This window comes from Mus caroli, unplaced genomic scaffold, assembly GCF_978045245.1.
Source record: "Mus caroli unplaced genomic scaffold, Mus_caroli_1 scaffold_5, whole genome shotgun sequence".
NCBI classification, from domain to species: Eukaryota; Metazoa; Chordata; class Mammalia; order Rodentia; family Muridae; genus Mus; species Mus caroli.
The window spans coordinates 35,319,643-35,338,289 of record NW_028227260.1 but is presented as its reverse complement, the minus strand read 5'-3'; the positions used below and the strand labels follow the sequence as shown (position 1 = coordinate 35,338,289).

The following is an 18,647-nucleotide window of genomic DNA, read 5'->3' as shown; positions in this document are numbered from 1 at the left end:
CAAATGTACTTTTGATTATCAGTTTTATTAGGGCTAAGGAAGTTAAGCATTTATGAGTACATTTATTAACTATTTATATTTCTTCTCTCGAGCCAAGTTTAGTTAATTTGTTATTTACCAGTGTGGCAGCTTCTATATTTGATACTGAATATTTTAGGTTCTTTAAAGTGTATATGAATTCTCTATAAAATGTTTATAGCTAGAAAATAATATTCCCGTCCTGTTTCTTGTCACATTGTTGTTTCTATTGCTCTGCAAATATTTTTAATTTCATCCAATTTAATTTGTCAGTAGCTGCTATTGTTTCCTGAGCTGTTTCCAGAATGTATCTTAGGGAAGCTTTACAATGCCTGTGCCTTAAAACTGTTTGCCTTGTACTTATTCTTTAAAAAGTTTCAAGATGTTGCATCTTACATTAGGACTTTTCATTCATTCTAAATTGATTTTTGTAATTAGAGACAGGGATATGAGTTTATCTCTCCACATTTACATAGCTAGTTTCATTAGCTCTTTTTGTTTAAAAAGGTTTTCTATTCTGTCATTGTATATTTGGGCACTTTTTCCCACAAATCAGGTGATTGTGGATGTATAGTATTATTTCTGGGATATTTATTCTCTTCTAGCAACTTGGACATCTCCTTTTTTGGCACTAACATGCTATTTTTGTTTCTATTGTTCTAGGATCTAATTTAGACAATCTAATTTTTATTCCAGTGAAGAAATTGAAGAAGACAATTAAGAGGGACAGACCTTCTACAGTCAAGAACCAGTGAGTAAATATTAGCTGCTTTCAAATTATATCATAGAACGATAGCAACAAAACAGCATGCTATCGCCATGAAAAGAGCTGTGTTCATCTGCATAAGAGAGATCACTAATAACATGACAGAAAATACTGGGTTGTCTTGAAATCTCCTCTGTCAACACTACTAGTCTAACACTCCTCAATTTAGCCTCTGGCAGGTTATTTGGACAAGAGCAAAAAGCAGCCACATTCTTTGCCAAAACATCTTAAGTGTGGTCTCTAGGCCTGTTGCTATTGTTACCCTCTCAAACCTCTCCAGCTGAGACTATTTTTCTCTTTCAAGTTTCTACTAAGATTCCCATTGATCCTCACATAAAGAGTTTAACCACTTTCCTAATTGAAAACACCAAGGTACAAGTTCTATCCATAAATAGCATGGTCAGGCGTGTCACAGCAGTATAGCATTCTCTGGTACCCACTTCTTAGTTTCTTTTCTATTGTTATGACGAGACCCTATGATCAAGACAGTATAAAAGAAAATCACTTAATTGGGGCCTTGCTTATAGTTTCAAAGGGTTAGTTTATGATCATCATAGTAAGGAGTGTGGCAGCAGTAGGCAGAAAGACAGGCATGGAGCTGGAGGATTATCTGATAGCTCACATCTGAAATTTGCAGGCAGAGAGAGGGGGAAAGAAGAGACAGAAACTGAGACTGGGTCTGGCATGGGGTTTTGAATCCTCAAAGCCAATGACACGCCAAGAAGGGCAAACCTCTTAATCTTTCCGAAATAGTTCTACTAATTGTAGACCAAGTATTAAAATTTATGATTCTATAGGAGGCCATTCTTATTAAAAACACCATTTTATTTTAGTCTACAACTTATGAATATTGGTTCCTACAATTTTTACCCTTTTCATTTGAGATATGAGTTTGGTTGACAGATAACAATTAAGCTATGGCAGCAAGACAAGTCAGCAGGGCTTTTTTTGTCTTCTGTAGCCAGGGCATACTATCAGAAACTGTTAGTAAGTCACAGCTTATGCAAATGTAAGTCATGGAGAGGGCAGATTTTAGCCCAAGCAAGCAGTAGTTGTTAGCTTAAGCCATGTGGCTGCGGTTTTATGAAGGAAAATATGAGCAGAAAGAAGGTTTGGAAGCTTGCTGCATCCTTAAGGAAAGCTGATGATGTAGTCAACAACATGTGGAATTGTGGGATATAAAAGATCCATCCATCTAATAAGCCCTTTAACATCAGACACAGAGATAGCGAATTTTTACTGCTAAGTTTCATTCTTTCTTTGAGCCAGTATTTCCTCACCATGTCCCATTCCTCCTCTCTTTTGGAATAGTAATGTATATTTTGTGACATTATATGTTAAAAGTATGTGATTTGAGTTTTGGGTTTTGAATTTACAATGGTTACTGTTCAGAGATCACATTGAGTCTCAGGAAAAATAAAATCTTTAGGCCCTCTCCTCTACCTTTAAGCCGTCTTTAGATTGTGGAGGCTTTTGAAGTTTGACTGAATGTATTTTGCATTATGATATGGCTCCAGGCCTATGGGAGCCAGGGAATGGAATGTAGGGGTTAGAATGAGAATAGCCCCCATAGACTCAAGTATATGAGTATTTGGTTCCCTGTTGGTAGAGTGTTTAGGAAGGATTAGGAGGTGCGGCCTTGTTAAAGGAGACTTGTGTCACTGGGGAGTGAGTTTTGAGGTTTCAAAAGCCAGTGCCAGTCATGTTCTCACTTTCTATCTTCCTCCTGCCTGCAGATCAGGAAGTAAGCTTTCAGCTACTCCTCCAACAACCATACCTGCCTGCCTGTCACCATACTCCTCCCCTTAATGGTTATGGACTAAACCTCGGAACTCTAAGCAAACCCCGTATTAAATGGTCTTATATTTTTCCTTGGCCATGGTGCCTCTTCTCAGCAATAGAAGTGTAACTAACACAATAAGCCTAAGGCTAATTCTGACTATTGATTGCTTTTCTCCCTCACATTGTGTACAACATTGAATGAGAACTCATCCTTAGGGAAGTGAGCTGAAGGCTGTTTCAAGCTCAGTTCCTCTAATTCCTGTGCCTGAAGTGTGTGGTGTCTTCCAAAACAGGGTCATAACTTTAAGTCCCGGTAGTCAGCTGTGGGTAATGGCAATAGCATATATTGCTTGTGGAATTCCTTATACTCCCCTAAACTGATAGCAGGAATTTTCAAAATCCTCCCTGATTTCTTCACAGAGCTATTGATCTCTAGGGTGTAATGTTTAATTTTATTTAAATTGTTTCATTTCTGCAATTTTTCTTTATGGGGATTTATAGTTTTACTGCTTTCTGATCAAACGAGATCAAAAATATATTATTTTAATTTTAAATATATTTTACCTGCTTATTGACCTAAATTATCATCTATATCATGGAATATCCCATGAGCTGTTGAGAAGCTGTGTATTATGTAGCTATTGAGTATTCTATAGAGATTTTTTTTCTGGTTTGCTGTCTTGTGATGAACACCACAACCAAAAGGAATGTGAGGAGGAAAGCGTTTATTTCACCTTCTAGCTTTTAAGTCCATCATCCAGGGAAGTCAAGGCGGGAACCTGGAGGCAAGACCATGAAGAAAGGATGCTTACTGGCTTGTTTCTCCTGGCTTACTCAAATGCCTTTTTATACAATCCAGGACTACCTGCCCAAGAGTGGCTTCTCCATCAGAGAGCTGGGCAGGCCCTCACACATCAATCACTCATCAAAAACATGTTCCAAAGCCTTGCCTATAGGCAGTGTGATGGAGGCAACTCCTGAGTTCCTTCTTCTCATATTACCCTAGCTTTTGTTAATTTGACAAAAACTAAACCAGCATAATATCTAACTCTATTTGATCAATAGTGAATTGTGTCTACAGTATACTGTCAAATTTATGTTTGTCTTATTTATCATTTTACAAGATTTGGATATTGTCATCACACACTGAGTAGCTACAGGATTGTTTGTTTTATATTATATACATCAATATTCAGTGCTTACATATTTATATTGATAATAGCATATTGGTGGGTTCTTTTCTTTATTAATATTTATTGGCAGTCTGTGTCTTCTGAAAAATTTGTTTTGACTTGACATCTACTTTATCAGATCGGAGCATAGTCCTGGTTGTTTCCTGCTTCCAATAACCTAGTATTTTAAATTCAGCCCTTTCATTTTCAGTTTTTACTTTTTTGACCAAAAAGGTTGATTTCCTCCAGGCAGTAACCATCTATGCATATCTGAAATGCAGTCAGCGAGTTTATATCTTAAATTCATTATTTAGAACTGTTGTATTTAAGATTATTATTGAGAGCCTTTTTCATTCAGGGAAATCTTTTGTTTATTTCATGGTTTATTCAATTGTCCTTGCTATCCCCCCACCCCCATTGTACTGGACACATGATGGTTTACAGAATTGTAGAGCTTTTTCTACAGTCTTTATCTTATATGATCATGAAATTTGAGGAGTCTCTTGCTTCCTCACAATTAACACTGTATTTATTCCTCTCTTGTATGTATTTCTTTAAATGCATTTCTTATATGCTGGCTTAGTAGCATATATAGGTTATGCTATCAGGAAAATCTTTATTTGTTCATTGGTTTTAGGATATAACTCCTAGTTATAATGGCTCTTGACTTTTATGTACTTTAATGCTTAAATTACATCATTTGCTATTTTCAAGGCTTTTCCGTTTCTGCCAAGAAGACTGCTGTTATTAGGTTTGGTCTTCATTTTTAAGTGAAGTAGATGGCTTTTTTTCAGCTTTTAATGTTGTGTCTTTGTTCTTTAAACTTAGTATAATATCCATGGTTATATAGCCTTACATTTTATTCCTAATACATAGTACAAAAATTATTTTCTTGTCATGCCTGTTTTAGAGTTTAAGTGCCTCTTGTGATTAAAGTTCATTTCTTTCTGTAGCATCAGGAAATTTTCTGGTATAATTTAAGCGACTATATTTTCTATACCTTCAGGTTACATTTTGTCTTCTGGTCATATTCCAGAGCCTTGTGCTAAAGAGGTTTTTTTCTTTATTCATTTATAATTGTGAAATTTCTTTCAACTTTTCTTCAAAGCTTAACTTAGTAGTGACAGGCTCTGTGGTTTTTATCGATTGGAATTTCAGAATTTCTGCTTGTTTTCTTTTAAACCCATCATGACTTTCTCATCTATGTTTCTCCCCTATACACACATGTTCTGAGTTGATTTCTTCATTTCGTTCATATGTGTGAACGTTCCTGAACTTTTTTCAAGTATACTTTCCTGTTTTAATAATTGATGTAATTTTATTTATGTGCATTTGGTGTTTTGCGTGCATGTGCACCTGTATGGGGGTGTCAGATACCCTGGGAGTAGAGTTTCAGACAGTTCTACAGTACTGCTATATAGGTGCTGGGAGTTGAACCAATTTCTTCTAGAGGAGCAGCCAGTGATTTTAACTGCTGAGCCATCCCTCTAGCCCCCTCAAGTATTCCGTCAAACTATTTGTTCAGCATTTTAAACACTTCAGTATTTTCTTAAATGGTGTATGAGTATTTGTATTCATTTGCCCAGTTTTCCATAATTGTTATATTTTTGTGTTATGACTTCTATACTATTTTGGATGTGATATCTTCAAGTTTACCTTTCTCACAGTGGAGGGCTCATTCTCAAATCCAAAAAAGAAGAAAAGAGGCCACTGTAGTAGCTAACTAAACTATATAAAGAAACACAGAGAAAGAATTAAAGCCAGCGAATGTGCCCCAACAAATATGAAGCAGATACTGACAGAAATTATTATTATTGGACAGTAAACTGTGAAGTTTAAACTCAATTTGGTTAAAAGTAGAAGTTTTAATTGTACCCAATGGCTAAGAAAAGGAGCACATAGAGTTGCGAGGAGTTTAGAGGTGGGGTATATCTAGGATTTGTGGGCAGGACTGGTGTCAAATATGAACAGAATAGATTGCATGCATGTATGAAATTTTCAAGTAATTAATAAAAGTGTTCTATTTTAAAAGTAGAAGTAATAATGAACTATAAAATAAAGAGTACAGACTAGGGGAAGGAAAGAGATCACCAAGATTCGTGTTGGAATTTGGGTCTCACTGAACTCATATCTCACCCAACAGTAGAGCATCTGTGAGAGGAAGGAGGCTGCTGCAGCCTAAGGCCTTCGTGGGTCGGGAACTCGAGAATCTCAAGTTTCTGCAATCTTGACCCTTACTGAAGGTAAGTGGCACTATACACGTAGAGCTGCTGCGTGGTCTCAAGCATGGGATTATATGAGTCCTAAGGTGTTACCTGGTGGTGGGGTTTACTCATTGACACACTGGTGATATGGCATCTGAGCTGTGGCTCATGAGGGTCTGCTGCTGGCAATGTTTTCAGCGTGTCCTTGTCTGTCATTCTCCAAACCTCATCATTGCCTTCTACAGGTGTCTCCCACAAAGCCAGTCTGGCAGCCTCTCTCGAGTCCTCATTTTGCAATTGTTCTTGGTTTCTTATTTACCAGAGTGTTTTGCCCCAAACAATTAGCCTCTCTCAAGATTGCACCTCTGAAACACTAAAAACAGGAAACATAAGTTTTTTTTTTCTTTATTTTGACTAGTGCCAACTGCAGCTTCACTGTCCCTACATTTCTGAGATTGAGTTAATGCTTATGAGAATCATGGGCTTAACTTTGGGGCCAGAGTGTCTATCTTGTTCTGTTTTGTTTTTATCAGAAGCACATTATATTTGGAAGTGAATTTTCCTCAAACCAACTACCCCCACCATGGAACTAGTTTTGGAGTTTTGAGAGCTTGCTACTCTTGGATGAATCACCTTTCTGTGTCTCAATGACTTTTACTTGTCCTACCCCTTCCTGGTGTTTTAATGCTTGTCCATTTCAATAGTCTAATTTTCCTTACCCTGACTTCTCTTTTATTTGTTTATATAGATTTGTAATTTTAAAGGTATGATAGCCTGCAGCAAAGTGAATTTTTAACCCACTGTATGGTTGTGAACACCTTGAACTTCTTAGTCCATCTGCTTCTGTAAGACTCTGATAAGCCTTAGCTTACCAGGGATGCCCAGAGTGAACAACATGGAACCAGGGATTGATACAAAAGCAAGAGGAATTTTTTTTTTGTTTCAGCATGCTGGGGTCGTCATCCTGCAGAGAAAGACAGGTGGTGACCCCAAGCAGCATTTTTGGCAAGTTTTTATATCGTTTCCAGGGCAAAATAGAGCATCAGCAACTAGGCACAGTACGATTGGTGGAACAGTGTACCCTTTAAACTGATTGGTCTTTAGGGAATGACATAGTAGGGGTTAATTACCTCTTCATTCTTGCCTACATGCTCTCTGACCTGCCTCTTCCAGGAGGAAAGGGGTATCTGTGTGCTCTCTGTCCTGTCTCTTCTAGGAGGGGAGGGGTGTGATAAATTTTTCCATCTGCTGTGAGCTGACCTCTTCATTTTCCACTTTTTCTTGTGCTTGCTTTAATCCTGAAGCTATTGTGGATAGCCATGCAGCTCATATCCCTGTCCTCTCTACTGCTCTTGATATTTTTGTTTCAGGACCATCAACTGTACTTACCTATACGATCTTTAATGAAAGAAGCTAAGAGATTTAGAGTGTAAAGGGCAAAGGTCAGAATCAGAAACAAAATGATCAGGGGGTCCTAACAAAGCAGAAATCCATGTAATAAACCAGGGGGAGCTGTTAAACCAAGACTCAAACCATCCTTGGGCTCCTTCCCTTTCTCTCATTCTCTTGAATAGTCCCTCTTTGTCCTTTGCCATAGAATCTTTAACAACCCCAGAATGGTCTATATAAAAGCAACACTCCTCAGCTGAGTCAGCAAGCACCTAGCCCTCCTTGCTGGAGGAAAAGTAGAGCCTAATCCCCTCCTATTCTGTAGTACTACTTCTGATAATGAAGACAATGATTCTTTAATGTGACCGATGAAAGTTTCTATTCTCTCTATATCTAAATCAATGGCTGCCCTCAGACTGTAAGACCAAAGTGGAGGTCCTGGTAGCTTCCCTGGCTGCCCTCAATCCCAAGAGAATGGAGACAATGAGTGCTCTAACAGGTTTGGCGGAAGGTCACATAGGATAGGGTAAGCAAACAGAATCCACAGGAACCACAAGGCTGTCGTGATCAAGATCAAGTTATCTTGAGCTTGAGCATATTGTCCATCTTCTGTACCATCCAGCAGGGGTCTCTCTCTAAGGTGCAGGGTGTTTGCAGGTTTCACATAGGAAGCATTCACCCAGGCAGAAATACTGTCCACATTGAGGGCTGTGGGAGTGGTTAGCAGTGCCAGGAAGGGTCCCTTCCACTGGGGTCCCAGTGACTGTACCCAATGCCTCCTTATATAAATCCAGTCACCAGTCTGGCAATCGTGAGGGGACTGGCATCCCTGGAGGATTTAAGGCAGTCATTTTGGGCCGAATCTCATGCTGTATTGGAGCTTCAAGAAGAGGTTCCTATCAGTGAGTTGGGATACCTCCAGGGAGGGCCCAGTGGACACCAAAGGAGCTGGGGTATGAAACACCTGAAAAAATGTTCAACATCCTTAATCATCAGGGAAATGCAAATCAAAACAACCCTGAGATTCCACCTCACACCAGTCAGAATGGCTAAGATCAAAAATTCAGGTGACAGCAGTTGCTGGCGAGGATGTGGAGAAAGAGGAACACTCCTCCATTGTTGGTGGGATTGCAAGCTTGTACAACCACTCTGGAAATCAGTCTGGCGGTTCCTCAGAAAATTGGACATAGTACTACCGGAGGATCCAGCAATACCTCTCCTGGGCATATATCCAGAAGATGCCCCAACCGGTAAAAAGGACACATGTTCCACTATGTTCATAGCAGCCCTATTTATAATAGCCAGAAGCTGGAAAGAACCCAGATGTCCCTCAACAGAGGAATGGATACAGAAATTATGGTACATTTACACAATGGAGTACTACTCAGCTATTAAAAAGAATGAATTTATGAAATTCCTAGCCAAATGGATGGACCTGGAGGGCATCATCTTGAGTGAAGTAACACAATCACAAAAGAACTCACACAATATGTATTCACTGATAAGTGGATATTAGCCCAAAACTTAGGATACCCAAGATTTAAGATACAATTTGCTAAACGCATGAAACTCAAGAAGAATGAAGACCAAAGTGTGGACACTGTGCACCTTCTCAGAATTGGGAACAAAACACCCAGGGAAGGAGTTACAGAGACAAAGTTCGTAGCGGTGATGAAAGGATGGACCATTTAGAGACTGCCGTATCCAGGGATCCGTCCCATAATCAGCCTCTAAACGCTGACACCATTGCATACCCTAGCAAGATTTTGCTGAAAGGACCCAAATATAGCTGTCTCTTGTGAGACGATGCCGGGGCCTAGCAAACACAGGAGTGGATGTTCACAGTCAGCTATTGGATGTATTACAGGGCTCCCAATGGAGAAGCTAGAGAAAGTACCCAAGGAGCTAAAGGGATCTGCAACCCTATTGTTGGAACAACATGATGTACTAACCAGAACCCTGGAGCTCTTGTCTCTAGCTGCATATGTATCGAAAGATGGTCTAGTCGGCCATCAATGGAAAGAGAGGCCCATTGGACTTGCAAACTTTATATGCCCCAATATAGGGGAATGCCAGGGCCAAAAGAATGGGAATGGGTGGGTAGGGAAGTGGGGGGCGCTATGGGGGACTTTTGGGATAGTATTGGAAATGTAATTGAGGAAAATATGTAATAAAAATATATATAAAAAAAATAAAAATAAAAATCCCTTCACTTGATGGACCATCTAGAGACTGCCATATCCAGGGATCCACCCCACAATTAGCCTCCAAACGATGACACCCTTGCATACACTAGCAAGCGTTTGCTGAATGGACCAGGATATAGCTGTCTCTTGTGAGACTAGGCCGGGGCCTAGCAAACACAGAAGTGGATGCTCACAGTCAGCTATTGGATGGATCACAGGGCCCCCAATGGAGGAGCTAGAGAAAGTATTCAAGGAGCTAAAGAGATGTGCAACCCTGTAGGTACAACATTATGAACTAACCAGTATCCCAGAGCTCTTGACTCTAGCTGCATATGTATCAAAAGATGACCTAGTCGGCCATCACTGGAAAGAGAGGTCCATTGGACTTGCAAACTTTATATGCCCCAGTACAGGGGAACGCCAGGGCCAAAAAATGGGAATGGGTAGGTAGGGAAGTGGGGGGGAGGGTATGGGGAGACTTTTGGGATAGCATTGGAAATGTAATTGAGGAAAATATGTAATAAAAAAATTTAAAAATTTTTCTCAAAAAAAGAAAATATTTAATAATAAAGAAGACTGCAAAAAAAAAACCAAAAACAAAAAAACAAAACAAACAAACAAACAAAAAACTTCACTATAGTAAGCTTAAAGAATACCTGTCATGTTTTCTTCAAGAAGCTGTGTAATTCAACATTTTGGTTAAGTCTTTAAATTTTCATCTACTTTTACACATGGCATGTGTCTTGGATTTACAAGTATCATTCTGCACATTGCATGTCTGTCTTTCCTCTAGTGGTTTGTCCATATCACCTTTATTTCTTTCTTTATATTATTTTTTATGTGTATGGGGTATTGCCTGCCTGTATGTCTGTGTAGCACATTTGTGAAATTCTCACAGTAGCCAAAAGAGGGCATCAGATCCCGTGGAATTGGAGTTATGGATGGTTGCAAGGAATTGAATTTGTGCCCTTGAATAGATAGCCAGTACACTAACTACTGCTGAGCCATCTCTTCAGCCCACTGCTTTTATTAAGCATCACTGTCCATTGGTGTGTTGACTTCTATTTCTAGGAATTCTATCCTACTTTATTAAACTATTTGTCGATTCCTGTAACAGTGACAAGATGCTGTAATTACAGTTGTCCACAGAGTTTATGCTTTCTTATTATGGTATCAGAAATCCCTACTCTGGTGTCTTCTTTCTTCTTAGCTATTCTTTTTTATATAAAAAAAGTTTTTATTTATTTACATCTCAAATGTTGCCCACCTTCCACATCTCTCCCCCCAGTGTTTTTTTTTTACCCCATCTCCCCTACCTTTTACCTCGGAGAGGGAGTTCCCCTACCCATGCCACCCACCCACCTCACAACCACCTTACATGTCCCCACCCTTTGCATCACCCTTCCCTGGGACATCAAGGATCTACAGAGTTAGGCACATCCTCTTCCACTGAGGCCAGACAAGCTCCTCTTCTGTTGTATACATGCCAGGGGCCACCAACCAGCCCTTGTATGCTCTTTGGTTGGTGGCTTAGTCTCTGGGAGCTCCCTGGGGCCAGGTTAATTGACTCTGTTGATCTCCTTATGCGGTTGTCACTTCACTCCTTCCCTAAGTTTTCAATCTCAGTCCATGATTGGCTGTAAGTATCTGTATCTGTGTTAGTCAAATTCTTTCTCTTGTTGGGGCAGACCTCTTGTGTCCCTTGTTCAAGCAATCCTCCTGCAATCCGGTGTCCCTGGCTAGGGCAGACCTCCAGTGAGATGGGCTGACTTTGGTGTCCAAGAGCAAGCATATTGATCTGCCAGGGGTTCCATCTGAAAGATGGAGATGCAGACAGGAAGGATGATGGGTCTCAGGCAGAGCAGGATAGACGAGTGGGGAAAGGGAAGCCAAACTGTATGGTTTAGGAGTCTTAAGTCTGATGAGGTAGGGGGAGGGCAGCTAGAGAATAGAAGTCCCCCACTCCAAGATGGCAGGCTGCTCAGGGCAGTTTCGCTTTACCTAGAGAGATCAGGCAGCAGGGAAGATGGGTGGGGGAAGGGAAGCATACCTGTATGATTCAGGAGTCTGGTAGAGGTGGAAGAGAGGCAGGGAGAGAAGGGAGATTGGTGGTCCCCCTAGACTGGCAGGTTGCTCAGGGTGGCTTAGCGTGGCCCAGAGGGCTCATCTTCTTAGCTATTCTTATGCACTTTGCCATCAGGCTGTCTAACACCATGAAATTTTGTAGGTATTTTTGAAATTGCATTAAATTTATATGTCAACTTATGCAGAGCAGACTGGTTTTTTGTTTGTTTGTTTTGTTTTTTAATGTTGAGTTTCTCAGGGAAAAGTCAAATTTGAATACCATTGCTCCACAATCTTTACAATGGAATCCAGAATCCTTATTAAATTATATCAGACATATCCACAAATAAATTTTAAACCAAAATGTTGGAATATTTTCAGATAATCCTGGGAACGCAGTGACCTTGTAACATAGCACCAACAGAAAATTCTTGAATATGTTTTACTAATGTTTATAATGTGTGAAATCAGTCACTTTGCTTCCTGAGACTGCCCAGTTCCTTTGTTTCAAGGCTGTTTGACTTTTCTTTTCGCACATAAGAAAGTTTGTGACTAATAGGTTGTAATTAAACTCTCTTGCACATTGAGCGCTAACAAAAGCCCATCTTTTTAAAGACATGGAACATATTTTGATAGCTATTTAAATGCTCTCTTCCTGAAATTGGAATCCCTGAAGTCTCAAAAAATATAACATTTTTGTTCTTAAATATGATAAATTTATCTTAGTCATCAAGTTATTTTATCTAAGAACAGTGACATAATATGTACTGTGGCAAAGTGCCATACAAGGTAGGTGATAAGTAACAATAATCTTATTTTCTGGTGGTTTAATGTTTCTGCCTGGAATTTTCCTTCATTTTCTTATTCACGTAATACTACATTTTTATAGTCTATCTTATGTAATCACGACATTTTCTGTTCTTCAGTGTTATCTAGGCCTTTTAGAGGGTTTGTTCTTGCTGTTGTTGTTGTTGTTGTTGTTGTTGCTGTTGTTCCAGGAGTAGAAGAAAAAGGCAGGAGCATTTGGACTCTTTTCTGTTATAAAATCCCTCCTTTGGTGTCTTTTCTCATCATTAACAAACTTGAATGTTTTTCATATCCACATTGACTTTTTCTTCCCCTCAGTCTGTGTGTTTCAGAGATAGCAGTTTTAAGCCATCTATATCACGTATTTGATATTAATTTGTTATTTATTATTTGTAATAAGTATTCATAATACAACTTAAAAAGATTCGTTGTGATATGTTCATATTAGCTCTAGCTTACATGAATCATATCTCTCTTTTTCCACCCTAACCCCTGGCACCATTCTCAAGCCCTAGAAGTCAGTATTGTATTATCAGATTGACTATTTCTTACTTTTCAACATATGGCACAAAATATTGAACAGTTCCTTTTAAGTCTTTGCCCTAAACAATATCCCATTCTTTGATTTTTCTGTATTTTTTTTCATCTTTAGGCTTAATTTTGACTAGAGTAGTTTTTTTGAATATGTTTAAGTTAAACTTTAAGTTCTTTTTTTCTTTTAACTTTAAGTTTTTATCCATCTTCTTTCATGTGTATCTTGTGCATTTTTGGTGTATCTTCATCTGCCACAAATATAGTGATACAGATGGGCTAGTGTGTCATTTTTTTCTCTTTAAGCACAATTTGATGTTTTAATATTTCCTATTGTACCACTTTTGTGCAGATTTATCTTTTATTTCATCATGGCCTGTATTCTATGAAGACGAATACTGGGAGCTCTGTACTCAGTGACCAAAACTGATTTCTGCTTATTTATAACCCACTTTTAATGTTATTTTATCGTATACACATGTCCAATACACATGTGAGGGAGTAGATGTTCTCCAAGGGGGTAAAGAGTAGCACATACTTTGTGCTACTATTACCTTTTATACTCATGAGTCAATTTCTAGTCTGTGTCTACAGTAGAACTATCTAGTAGTGGCCACCTGATTCACCATTTAGTCTTTAAATATTTTCTATTTTGCTAACACTGTTTGTATTTTCACAGAACTTCTACTGTCTCTCATCCTGGTGCAGGTTCACAAAGATGGGTAGAAAGACCCCAAACAGACTGTTGGATCTTGCTATACAGAGTCTGCTCAGCAACGAGTCTGCAGCAATCCAAGCTCTGGAGGACATTCCAAGAGAGCTTTTTGTTCCATTGTTCATTGCTGCCTTCAAGGGTGGGCATAAGAATACATTGAGTGCTATGGTGAAAGTTTGGCCCTTTTACTGTCTCCATATTGGGTCATTGAGAATACGGGGGCCTCAACATGCACTCCTAAAAGCCATTATTGAGAATCTTCCAGTATGTCCTGCACAGACTTCTGCTTTTTGGTAAGACTTTTTAGTAAAGACATGATAAGACACAGGAGGATATACCATAGCCTACGACCCTCCCAGAAGTCGTTTCTAGTGCATGTTGAAGATTTATGTGTGAGTCTGTTGTCCCAACACTTAAGTTGAAAACTGGTGTCTACAATGTTTGTTATATAATCTATTCTATTGAGGGTACTCTTGATGGGTTTATGTAACAGGTGTTATTACATAGAGGAAAGACAGGAAATTTAAGACTGGAGACAGTTTGAGGTATATAAAATAATGGGAGAAAGGAGGTTGGATTGTCATGGGAAAGGAATGTTTGTAATTAGTATAAGAAGTACCAGCTGTGGATACAAGGATTTGTCATCCTTGTGTCATTTTTATATACCATCATTGATGCTACTAGGTTTCATTATCATTTGCTATTTCTCATATATTCTATCTCCTCTTATCCTTACAGGAGACCTAAATTGAGGATCCTAGATTTAAGGCAAGACACAAAATGTAGGATCACGTGCCCTCAAGTCAGCACCAAATCACCTTCGTGTTTTCATTCTTGTACTTATTCTGACTCCTCTATCACAAAAATTGAAAGACAGCTTTGTTTCATAAATTCGGGGTGTAAGACTCTCTTACCCAGGCCTGTAGAACTAATATTGGATCTTTTCCTTGATAGCTCCTTAATTGAAAAGGATTTTTGGATTTTGCTTATGCGAAAAATTGAAGAGAGTTTGGGGTTTTTGCACGTGTGCTGTCGAGATTTGCAAATTGAAAAACTGCGTAAATGCAAATACACCCTGAAATTTCTTGATCTCCAATGTGTTGATCAGTTGTCAGTTGATAGAGGCTCACTGAGTGATATCACCAGCATCCTGTGCCAGATGGGCCACCTAGAAAGCCTGACTCTATCTAATGTGACTTTTAGATCTCTGAGAGGGAAAGTCTTTAAAAATTTTCTCAGTCACTTGCAGCGTATGGAACACCTTAAGGAACTCAGATTCTCTTCATTCCACCTCAAAAATCATCTGAACAGAGTGCTCAGGTAAGAGTTTGGGGTAGGGCTGGAGAGATGGATCAGTGGTTAAGAGCACCGACTGCTCTTCCTAAGGTCCTGAGTTCAAATCCCAGCAAGCACATTGTGCCTCACAACCATCTGTAAAGAGATCTGACTCTCTCTTCTGGTGCATCTGAAGACAGCTACAGTGTACCTAGATATAATAATAAATGAATCATAAAAAAGAGTTTGGGGTAGGTCCCTGGGCTTCCTGTACAGTCTATTGAGACAGGATAGAAAGCATTCTTGGATATTCCTAAACAACTCAAAACCTTTTATGCTTTCCACCTCCATCACTTCTGAGAATGTGAAACTGGAGAAAGACAGGATTACAAAAATTAAGCAACCAGCAATGTACAGATACTATTGTAAGTGCAGAACTATAAAGGTGAAAAAAATCACTAGCCCTCTAGACAGGAGGGAGAGGAGAAGGGAGAGGAATTGAGATGTAGAAAGACATTTTTTGCCACTGCACTGTTGTACATAATCTACAGATGTCCATAGTTCATAACGTCAGATTACTTTGCTGATCTATAATCTCCAAGGTAAAGACCATGAAAGTAGAAGTTGTTAGTTAGGTACTGGCCCAAAGGGAATTTTCAGTTGCCTGCTCTTTCTCATTCCTCCCCACTAAAAAGGAGAACAAAAAATCTACAATGGATATTATTGTAAATACTCCGTGGATTAATTTTTTTAACATTTCTTAGAATCATCTGGTATAATATATTGTACATGTTTTTAAGTTGAAAAGAAATTGAATTTCAGTGCTGAAAACTAAACTTTCAACTGGGCCTGCTGGCACATGCTTTTAATCTAAGCACTTGGGAGACAAAGGCAGGCATATTCTGAGTTCAAGGCTATCATGGTCTATATAGATCAAGGATAGCTATAGCTACATAATAATATCCTGTCTCAAAAAAAAAAAAAAAAGAAAGAAGAAAGGAAAAAACAGGAAAACTGTCTTTCTCAGCGTCCCCCAAACTATTAAGTGAACTAAACATGGTGACACATTGACAGTTTTATTCTAGATATAACAGTATAGTTTTCCTAATTCAATCATCATTCTCCAGGATGTATTTTTGTTTCTCCCTACAGAGTCTTACCGCCTGGCTTGGATATCTTGTGGCTGCCATTCTGTGGTCTTTCATACAGAGACATCAAATTTATGTCCCAGAGTCCTCATGTCACTCACCTAAAACTATTAAATCTTAGTAACAACCTGATGCATTGGGATGACTTTGGGCCCTTTCACACTGTTCTGTCAAATCTCTCTGGTACTCTTCAGCATCTGGAGATAAATCATTGCCTTATAAATGATTCTGCAATCTCTGCTCTTATCCCTGCCCTGATTAGATGCACCCATCTCCGTGTGCTGGGATTTGCTTCTAACCCCATCACCATGCCTATGCTTGTGAATATCATGCATCATTTAACACCCATGATGGAGCTAAAATATGTGATTTATCCTGTTCCTGTACATTGCTTTGAAAGATGGCATTTTCAGGGCAGTTTAGACAGACAGAAACTTGCCATTGTACAACTACAAGTGAAAGCAATGCTAGAACTTGCACGGAGAGAGGACATGAAGTGGATTACTTACTCTTAGTAAATGTCACAGTCCAATGCATTTTTAAACTGATATGTACCGTTTAAGTACTAAATGTTATTTCCTGGACCCATAGACTCAATCTATAAGGCTCTTACATTGTACAGAATTGCACTTAGGAAGGATAGGTTTGTAGCTGAATCCTATAGAGAATAACTTAGCAAAAACTGAGAGACTTCAAGAGTTTCTTCTGAGTATTTCTTGTCACTATTGCCAGATTACTGACACCAGTGGCATTTATATTTTCAGGACGATCAGGTCCTGCAATGCTATATCCCTGGCCATCCTGTTTGGTTTGCTTGTGGGTACATCACACAAATCAAGACAATGACAGCCTTTCCTGTCTGTGTTTGTGAAAATGGCAGTGGCGTTTGAAGACTGTTATCATCCCATAAGTTAGTTTAGGCTGTTTGGGGTTGCTTATGGAAAACTATCAGGATTTACCAGTGGACCAGGAAAGAAGATAGCACAGGTTCTGAGATTTAGATAAACCCCCTCAAGAACATAAATACAATGACCTACTTCCTTGATGTAAGCCCATTGTAAAGTTTTCACTCTCACCATGAAGTCTTCAGCTGAATATCCAGCCTTTGTCCCATAAATTTTGTGGTAGTGTTTAGGATCCTGGCCACAATATTTCCCCTATTTCCTCTAGATCTCTTGACACTGTACATTTAACAATATAAATCATTGCATATATATATATATATGTGTGTGTGTGTGTGTGTGAGATATATATATATATATGTATAGATATATATAGATAGATAGATAGATAGATATCCCTCATTTGATACAATACATACTAGCAACCTGTGGATACTGAGTCCAACATACTTCATTCTCTAAAATATGACATAATTAAGAATTCAGTTTGCATATCCTAGACTTACTTAGAAATGATGTATGCCACATCAGTAATTAGCAATTTACACAGGGCTAAGGAAATGCCTTATTTATCCAGCTGCTTCCCACACAAGCACACCAGTGCTCTGATGCCTAGCATACTTGTAAAAAGCTGAGCACCAAAGTCTACATTTGTAACTCCAGTACTTAAAGGGTGGAGGAATGAAGAGCCTTAGTTACACAACCAGACAGTCTAACAAATTAGTGGATTCAGGGTTCAATGAAAGCTCCTGCCTCAGAACATATGTTTAAGAGTGGTTTAAGAAAATACCAGATAGCAATGCCCTGCTCCCACATGCATATACCGAAGCATATGTATCTTCCCCCTCCCACCAACATGGAAACAAAAAGATCTTACTTGTATTGTTAGTTTCTTGAGACAACACACTGCATTACAAAGGCATGGTAAAGATAGCAAATAGCACTTGTCCCTTTCACATATTGAAATGCCAAAATGACCACATTTAAAGTACTGAGTAACAAAAAGAACGGAAGTAACAACTTAAACATAATGTTTTTCTGCTGAAATAACTTAGTAAAAGCAATCACTTGTATCTTTTTTTTTTACTATTAAAGTGAAGTCATACTCAGTTGCAGTCTGACCATAGACAAAAAGTAATAGAATTTTGTTTTTAGTAGTAATACTGACAGATAAGTCAAACTATAATTTATATGCTTAACACAATAAGAAAACTGTCAAGGCAGTTAACATGTTTTATTAATTTTTCTTTGGTGGAAAGAGATTGTATTTATAAATTAGTAAGGAAAACATATTAAAATATGCTATAAAATTTTGTCATATTTCCCTTGTATACAACATTTAATTTTGTTCATGTTTTTTGTAATGCTTGCATCATGGGATAGTGCACAAAACTTTAAAGATCCAATGAAATGCCACTGTAATGACCAATTTCCCTTACATTGTTTCCAATTTTAAAATTGCATGGTTTTAGAACTTTGTATTAAATAAAATGTTGTTATTTGAAATTAACCTTATCTGTTTCTTTGAACTTTGGTTTTTCGTTTTTACTTTTTCCCATCTGACTCTTATTATATATTCTCGAATAAGTGGGATTCTTATGCTCTCAGCAGTGCAATCCTCACTTGTGTGATAACACGATCACAGCACTGGGGAAGATGAAACTCGGTCCATATTGGCACGGTTTTGC

General features: G+C 38.5%; 1 protein-coding gene across 1 annotated transcript; it reads left to right on the top strand.

Moving 5' to 3' along the window:
* The first annotated feature begins 709 nt into the window (after positions 1-709).
* LOC147004558 (melanoma antigen preferentially expressed in tumors-like) lies at positions 710-17,219 on the top strand. Its single transcript, XM_085837592.1, has 5 exons — positions 710-769; positions 5,882-5,981; positions 13,628-13,927; positions 14,373-14,954; positions 16,062-17,219. Exons 3-5 carry the CDS (start codon positions 13,638-13,640, stop codon positions 16,570-16,572), a joined length of 1,383 nt encoding a protein of 460 aa, XP_085693718.1. The 5' UTR covers positions 710-769; positions 5,882-5,981; positions 13,628-13,637; the 3' UTR covers positions 16,573-17,219.
* The last annotated feature ends 1,428 nt before the right edge of the window (positions 17,220-18,647 follow it).